This window comes from Bubalus bubalis, chromosome 3, assembly GCF_019923935.1.
Source record: "Bubalus bubalis isolate 160015118507 breed Murrah chromosome 3, NDDB_SH_1, whole genome shotgun sequence".
Lineage (NCBI taxonomy): Eukaryota > Metazoa > Chordata > Mammalia > Artiodactyla > Bovidae > Bubalus > Bubalus bubalis.
Genome location: NC_059159.1, coordinates 133,832,297 through 133,840,580, shown reverse-complemented (window position 1 = coordinate 133,840,580; position 8,284 = coordinate 133,832,297). Strand labels below are relative to the sequence as shown.

The window sequence follows — 8,284 nt, the reverse complement described above, 5'->3', positions numbered from 1 at the left end:
CCCAGACTTTTCTCTGGGGAAATACTGCTATCAATCTTAATGGGGCTGTCAGTCAAAGTGCTTCTTCCTCTGCTGGTCAAATGCATGCTCTTTTTCTGACTTTCCAAAGAAGTGACAAAGTCTCAAGTTCCATTAGCCATGTGACTGCCTGATGATTTCTGCTATCTCCATTCCTAGAACTGTCCTTTCCACCAAATGCCTCTTTGACTGATCCCTCCATCCTAGAATTTATGCTGTATTTTTCCAGTATACTCTTTTCAATGTGTAAAATTCTACATAACTAGAGTAAGTTTTTTTGATTACACTGAAAAATTCTTTTTCACTTTGGATGTTATTGCTTTAGAAAAAAGATTGTATTAACATAAAACATGGTGGTTTTAAAGAAAAAATATGTAACTAAGTAATGGTTCAAATGATATGCAGAAATAGCAAGCATTGTGAGGACTGGTAAAGGACTGATGATTGGAAGACATCATTACAATGATTGACATTAACAACAAACTTCCTGGATGTATTCTGGGATTAAAACTGAGATATCTTGGAAAGCTATTAAGGAGATCATCCTGGATTGTATTATTGGGATGATCCTTATTGATAAGAAAAGAAAGACAGACTTGGAACAAATATATGTTTAGTGGTTTTAAAGGTTTATAACAGATATATTTTGAAAAAGGTGTGGTATTATTTCCATGGTCAGATCAGACCTTTAAATTTTTTTTAATTTAATTTTTATTTTTTTCCCAGGACTTAAAACAACCTCCCCCTCCAAACTAAAAACATTTACTGCTCCTATCAGAGAATCCTGTTTTACTTTTTCTAGGAGGAATATTTTATTTGGGGCATTATTTTCCCCAATTAGGAAAACAGTGAAAGCATAAACCTCTATTGACCAAATTAAGAATCAGTGCTGCAGATAAGCATGTGTGTGTACCAGAATCATGCATTTGAGGCTGGGTGTTTCCTCTTAAGACTGTTAGAGGTTCCAGTCCTGCTTCTTCTGAACACATTTATATAAATGCAGTGAAGTCCTTTTGCCCCAACTCCAAGGAGCAAGTTAAGACTCTTTTCTTGCCCCTCCTACCTTGAGGTTTTCTGAGTTCCATCAGAACACCTGAAGATGGAAGACTTCCATGCCCCTATTTTTACCTTTTTACAGATGCTTTTTTCAGCAGTTTTTCCAGTAACCACTCTCAGGGAAATAGTGATAAGAAATGCAAGTTGTTCATAAGCCCCCCAAATATTCTGTTCTAGGGAAAGAAGGGTCAGGCAGTGGAGAATTCACTTCAAAATGACACAACCCGAAACAATTGACTATGTTTCCAATATGACCTTTATTGAGCAAGTACTGCTGTGACGTTTAACATCAATCAACTAAAAGTTGCAAACTGTGCATGTCAACGAGGTTCTCCCATGAACAAAAGTCCTTTTTAAATGCACCAGTGAGGTAAACATAATTATTCATATATAGCTTTCTTAAGGCTAAGAGAGTTCTGTGTTTCATTTATTATTTTTGGCTCAGTTGGTTCTTTGCATAATACATCTCAAGACATTCCCCGAGTGCCCCCCTTCCAACAGCTTAGGAAATTGGCCAATTCCCCAGGTACAGACAGTTATCATGCATTTGAATCACCCAAAGACTGGGGGTGGGGAGCACCCTGAGCTTGCATGCAGGTCCTTCATATTGCACAAAGTAAAATACAATGTCTGGAGCCCCCATGGGAGAACCCGTTCTGTTTTGAAGCTGTCAATCACATGCATTTTTGAAATTGTCATATGGCTTAACCTTTTGCGATGGACTCAAATATTAGTCACTCTGGGTGACTTCCTTTACTATGGCGTGTGAAGTGACTTTCTCTACCTTTTTAGTAGACACTAGTTTCTCCTCAAAGGTCTCTTCATGCTCTTCGACCTTTTGAGTGACGGTTACAGATTTGGTGATATACTTGGTAGCACCATCTCCCCCCTCACTGGTGATTTTTTCTACCATTTTGGTTACCACCACTTTCTCCTCACTTTTATCACCGCCCTTCTTTTCATCTGCTGGGCTCACGTCTAGCCCGTTGGTGACGACTCCTTTCTCCTCTTCTCCCCCACTGCCTTTCTCCTTAGTTTCCTGTTCTTCCTCCTTCCCTTCCACCTCCCCATTGATGGCTATGTCTTCCTTCCTGAATTCCTTCAAACCTCCCTCCTCCTTCCCTCCCACCTCTTCCACTTTCTCCTTCTCTTTCTCCTGGGGCTTCTCCTCCTCTTTGGCTTCCTTCTCGGGGCTCACCTTTACTGGCTTGGCGGGCACCTCCTCCTTCACTGGGGACTCAGCCTTCACTGGGGATTCAGCCTTCTTCTTCTCTGGCACATCCTTTGCCTTTTCCTCCTTTTTCTCTGCCTTCTCTTCCTTGGGAGATTCCTTTGCTTCTTTCTTTTCTTCCTCCACCTTCTCCTTCTGTTCTCCTTTCTCAGCTCCAGCTTCTGCTTTGGGTTTCACTTCCTCCACGGGTGATTTTGCCGCTGGGGACTTTGCTGTTGGGGACTTTGCCGATGGGGACTTTGCCGTCGGGGACTTTGCCACTGGGGACTTGGCCGTCGGGGATTTTGCTGTTGGGGACTTTGCCTCTGGGGACTTTGCCGTAGGGGACTTTGTTGTCGGGGACTTGGTCACTGGGGACTTGGCTTTCTCTGGCTTCTCCACCTTGGCTTCTGCCACCAGCTCCTCCTTTGGAGCCACTTCTTCAGCCTTTTCCTCCATTTTCTTTTCCTCCTTAGCTTCGGCGGCGGCTTCCTCTCCTTCCCCCTCAGCCTCTGTTTCTCCTTCCTCTTCTTGCTCACCTTCCTCTTTTTCACTAGAAGCTTCCTTCTCAGATCCTCCTTCCTCGGCTTGGTCTGACTTAGCAGCCTCCTCTTCCTCTTCCTCTTCCTCTTGGCCCTCTTCCTCCTCCTTTTCTCCTTCCTCTTCTTTAAGTTCAGGTGCAGTAGCTTTCACTGGAGACTTTTTGGCAGCGACAACTTCTTCTTCAGCTTCTTCTTTCTCCTCCTTTTCTTCAGCCTCCTCTTCCTTGACCTCCTCTTTCATGGAAACGGCCAATTCCTTGGTAATGGCCGTCAGGGCTTCTTCCATTTCTGATTTCTCATCTTCCACCTTGGTTTCCTCTATGATCTCCTCAACAAATTTGTGTTGGACCTTTAGCTTGGGAGCCTCTACCTTGGTTTTCTGAATCTTACTGGATATGGCGATGGAGGGCTGTCGGTGTGTATACAGCGGCCCAGTGATGCTTCCTGCGAATGTGCTAAATCTGGTCTCTTCACCCTCCAGGAGTTTCCTAAGGAGAGAGTCAAAGAAGACAAAAGGTAATTAAAATCTCATTGGGCCTTGTGACCTTCATTACAGTATGTGTAAGGTGGTGGATACCTTTGAATAAATAGAATCACATGAGGTAATACTTACTATCATTTCACTAGTCCACTGTGTCATATTCAATGACAGAGAAGGATCTTCAGGGACAATCAGCCAATCACCCAGTGCAGTAACTAGCCACACCCAACAGTCCACTCCCTACCCCTAACTACTAACTCTCAGCTCTGCCTCAGTCCTCATTTGGTGCAACATGAATATGCTGATAAGCTCCCCAGAGGCTCCGCAAAAGCCCCTTAAAGTCAACCTTCTTGAGCATTTGGACTTTCAGGTGTATACGAAACGTCTTTTGACAAATATAATATTAAAAAAATTTACAAAGCTATTTAGAATACGTCAGAATTCAGGCTATATATGTCATAGCTAGGTGATAATATATATGTATTGTATAAATTAGTCTGTAATTTTAATCATAAAGTGTCTATTTTATATAATTTTTCACCTTTCCTGAAAACTTAGATGGCTCTGAGTTGACTGCAATTTATTCTTGTAATATGAATGACTTTATTGGGGAAAATAAAACTGTTCAGCCAAGAATTTTCACCTATCAACTTAATCAACAGCAAGGTGACATCAGTTTATATATAATATATAAATCTCTTCTCCTTCTCTGGTTGTCTATCGATCTAGATCTAGAAACAAGTCTGAATAAAAAATATATATTCTACCAATTATATTTATTCCAAGCCAGATGATGGCAATAGTAAGCTGTGACTAAGAAAGAGATAAATGAAATGTCCTGGTGTTTGTCCTTGACATCATAAAGTTGAAAAATTGAAAGCACTAGAGAAAAATATAAAAAAAAAATGAAAACTGTTTTGTTTCAAATATTCGTAAAGTATTTTTCACTAAAATAAAAAAGGTTAAGCATAAGCACTGAAATTAATCAGCGCTCTCCTTCAAAACACGTTTTATTCAAATACATTATTTTAACTGTTTACTTTTTTTTTAAAAGCTGCATAAAAGTTGCAATTTTTTAGAGTAACTACTTATTAATTAGGAAAGAAAACCAGGCACTGAGTTAAGATTCCTGCAACCTACTTGCTTTAACTTAAGTGGTAAAGGTTCTGCCAACATGGCCTCTGCAGTGCGGCTAGTACTTTGGCCACGTCCGCAGTGAACACCCTACCTGTACGCGGCGATCTCAATATCCAGAGCCATCTTGACGTTGAGGAGATCCTGGTATTCTCGCAGATGACGAGCCATTTCCCACTTTGTGCCCCGAAGCTCATTTTCCAGCTGCTGGATGGTGTCCTGAAACCGACAAAGCCACAAACTCATCCTTCCAGCCACTTCTTTCGAAAAACACTTGCTACCCCCTCCAGCTTCCTCCCCTCCTTCGACTCCCTCCAGCTTGGCGTACTTCGGGTACTACTCCCAGACCCAGTCCCCACTTAAAATAAAAATCGAAGGAATTCACAAACAGAATCAATAAGACGATTAGACGTTTCCTGGGCATGTCACGCACTAGGACCAGTGGATCTAGAACGTCTCAGCAGGAAACAAACATCCATGGGGAACCCCCAAGGCTGATCTGGCCCTTCCCATCTGAGCCCTTTGGGCTGAAATCAATTCTGGGAATTCTTCGGGTCGCAGCTGGAAAAGTTGAGAATACATGAGTTTCTTCACGCCTCTCCTAAAGTTGCTGCTTTATCAACTACCCCAATGTATACCTCCTACTTGAAACTCGCAAGCGTACAAAACTAGAACTTACGAGGAAAAGAAGCACGTTTTGGAAAAGGCCAAGGCTTTTAGAGCTGGGGATGGTGTGTGGGGGAGGAGGGCGGAGGGGATGCGAAGGGCGAGGAAGCTTTGAGCTTCCAACTTGGCTCTGCGGCGCGCGCGCGCGCGCGCACTGGCCAGCAGCCGCTAGGGAGCGCGGCGGAGAGCTCGGCGGGGCGCGGGCCTGAGTGTCGGGGGCGCGCGGCGCTGGCGCTGGCGCAGGCTGGCCGCGCAGCCGCGGTTTCTACCTGGTAGCTGCTAAGGTCGTGGTTGTGGCGCTCCTCGATGTCGCTGAGCTGCCGCTCCAGGGACTCCTTGGTGCCGCGCACTGACTCGAGCTCGATGCTCTTGGACTGCAGCTGGCGCCGGTACTCGGCGATCTCTTCCTTGGCGGAGCGGATGGCTTCCTTGTTCTGCTCGGCCGCCTCGGTGAGCTTGGCGTAGCGGCTCTTAAACCACTCTTCGGCCTGGTGCATGTTCTGGTCGGAGTGACACTCGAGCTGGGAGCGGATCTCTTTCAGCGCCGTCGAGATGTCCGTCTTCAGGTAGTCTTTGCGCTCCACGGTGATGTGTGACGCTTGGATCTGGGCCAGCAGGTCGGCCACCTCCTCCTCGTGATTGCTCCGCAGGAAGGCCACCTCATCCTGCAGCGACTGCACCTTCTTGTCCAGCTCCACCTTGACCATCGACGACTCCTCGATATCTTTGCGTAGCGCGCGGATAGCCGCCTCGGTGTCGTCGCGCAGCCGTGCCTCCTCCTCGAAGCGCTCTTTGAGCCGGTGGATATCCTCTTCCAGGTGGTCCGAGTCCAGCTGTACCTGAGCCTTCTCGTGGTTCACCATCTCCAGGGTGGCGCGTAGCTCGCGGATTTCCTGGTCGTACGCGTCGCCCAGCTGGGCGTGCGAGGCCTGCTTCTGCCGCAGCGCCTGGATCTCCGCCTCGATCTCCTTGTTCTGCTGCTCCAGGTAGTGGACCTTCTCGATGTAGCCCGCGAAGCGGTCGTTCAGACCCTGCAGCTGCTCCTTCTCGTTGGAGCGGGACAGCTTGTAGTCGCCTCCAGGCCCAGAACCGCCGTTAAGCAGAGACGAGGACTGGCTGAAGTCGAGGCTGCTCTCGGCCGAGCTGAGCATGGCGGAGCTGTAGGCGAGGCGCGGGGCCAGCGTGCTGCGCTTGTAGGAGGAGGACACGGTGCTGGGCGAGCCGCGGGACCACGACTGCGAACGGAAGCCGCTGGACGGGGAGCCGCTGATGCGGCTGAAGCTCGAGCGGGTTTCGGTCACCCGCCGGTAGGCGGACGGGTTGCCCAGCGAGTCCAACGTGTAGCTCATCTTGGAGGCCTCGGGGTGTGTGGCTGTCACAGCGTTCTGCTGGCCTCGCCGCAGCCCATTTATAGCCGCGGCGGCTGGTCCCCGGGCCAGGGCCCCGCCCCGTGGAGGCGGCGGCCGAGAAGGCGGGGACTGCGGGCACCCGGCCGGGAGAGGAGGGGGAGGATGGGGGTTGAAGAGAGCCCAGCAGTGATTCAGCGCCCGCTCCACGTGGGCCCACGCTGCATCGGACCCTGGACTTCGCTGCCTTGGGCCCGACCCCTCCCCCCAGCTCTTCTTTCGGTGCCAGACCACCTGTCTTTCCCAGCAGTCCCCCTCTCCATTTCTCTTCACCTTCAGATTGCATTTTACACCCTGGTGGGAATATTCACCCAAAGTCCTTTCTTTGTTTAGTCACTCTCCCGCCGTTCGGGCAGCTTTTCTAACGACCCCCTGGTCACCTTGTTTTGTTTTGTTTTTTCTTTTTTTTCCCCTTCTGCACTCTTATCCTCACACTTAACTCTTCTTTTGCCCTTTCTCTATTACTTTTTTCTTTACCCATATTCTGTGCTTAATCACTTCCCCCTGTTTTTGGCATCTCTTCGACCTCCCACTTTAAGCCTTCTTTAGCTCCACTCACTCCTCCCTTCTTTCAGAGCCCCTTCCTCCTGGACCTTTTTTTCCCCCAGCCTTTCCCCTCACCTTCTCCCTCCTCCCCTCCCCCTTCCTCCCTCCCCTCCTCCAGCCTCGTCGCCCCTTGCCTCCCTCCCCTTCCCCCACTCCCTGTCTTAAAGCAGCCCGAGATGAGCGCAGGCCCCGAGTTGGGCCTAGAAGAGAAAAACAAAAAGACTTTGAGGAACGGTCAGCCTGAAGTCTTCGGGAAGGGGACAAAGCGGATGGGCTGGGGTATTTATTTGTTATAAAAGTGGGATAAGGCGCTGCATTCTGCTTAACGTTTGGGGAACGTCCGCAACTTCCGCAGGGGCAGAAGGTAAGGCGCTTGTGTTCGCTATGGCGCCGGCAGCACCAAGGACAGCGCCCAGCACGGCTTGCGGGAAGCTTCAGCCGCCCTGGGGGTTTGTCGCCCAGCAATCCTAGTCTTGTTAGGTTGGCGGGGGTTTTCTCCCTGCTTTCTGTAGTAAATACGGTTAAAAGCCAGTTCGTAGTGACTCTGTTTGAAGGAGCCAAACTGGGATCGCACGCAAAGATCTCTCTGCAATGCAGGGTTGGCACAGAACAGGCTGCAGATTTGAAAACAAAATTCTTTAAAATCAGGTAACAGATAATATACTTGTAGCCAAGTTTGAGTTTTCTAACGTATGATGGAAGCAGGAAATCAAGACACACAGGACTTGAAATTTGAAGGTCAAGTACTTCTTGGAAAGGGGAATGTGAATCTGTTGAGATGAAAAGTCCAGGGAAATATAGTTTATGATAAGTTTGAACAGAAGCAATTGCTTTGTCATCTTTCTGTTCAGTACTCCCTGTATGTAACTGCCATGACTGAAAAGCACTGAGTTAATTTCAAATTAATTGGAAAGTTCCCAAACAGATTCACCACAACTTTGAATAAAACCAGATTTTTTTTCTTACATTTAGATTTTAGTGACTGATTTGCAATAGATTATCTATATTTTTAAACATGTTTACTTAAATAAGAAACCTACACAGACTTCCTGCTGTCTGGTGCACTGCTAACTGTTAAAATGTCCCTTTATTTTGCATTGTGCTTTGGGGGTAATTCAGAGTAAAAAAAGTTCAAAATACTGCAAGACAAAGTGAAGTGTAGAATGCCAGTTTAATAACCATGCTTGCTGGGACCACAGGCATAAGTGACTGCCTGCAAAATGCT

General features: G+C 47.3%; 1 protein-coding gene across 1 annotated transcript; it reads right to left on the bottom strand.

Annotated features, from left to right (window-relative positions):
• Positions 1-1,312: 1,312 nt before the first annotated feature.
• Positions 1,313-6,807, bottom strand: NEFM (neurofilament medium chain). The gene is made up of 3 exons (XM_006055160.3): positions 5,377-6,807; positions 4,536-4,660; positions 1,313-3,314 (listed from the first exon to the last, which is right to left on the bottom strand). Exons 1-3 carry the CDS (start codon positions 6,454-6,456, stop codon positions 1,805-1,807), a joined length of 2,715 nt encoding a protein of 904 aa, XP_006055222.1. The 5' UTR covers positions 6,457-6,807; the 3' UTR covers positions 1,313-1,804.
• Positions 6,808-8,284: the final 1,477 nt, after the last annotated feature.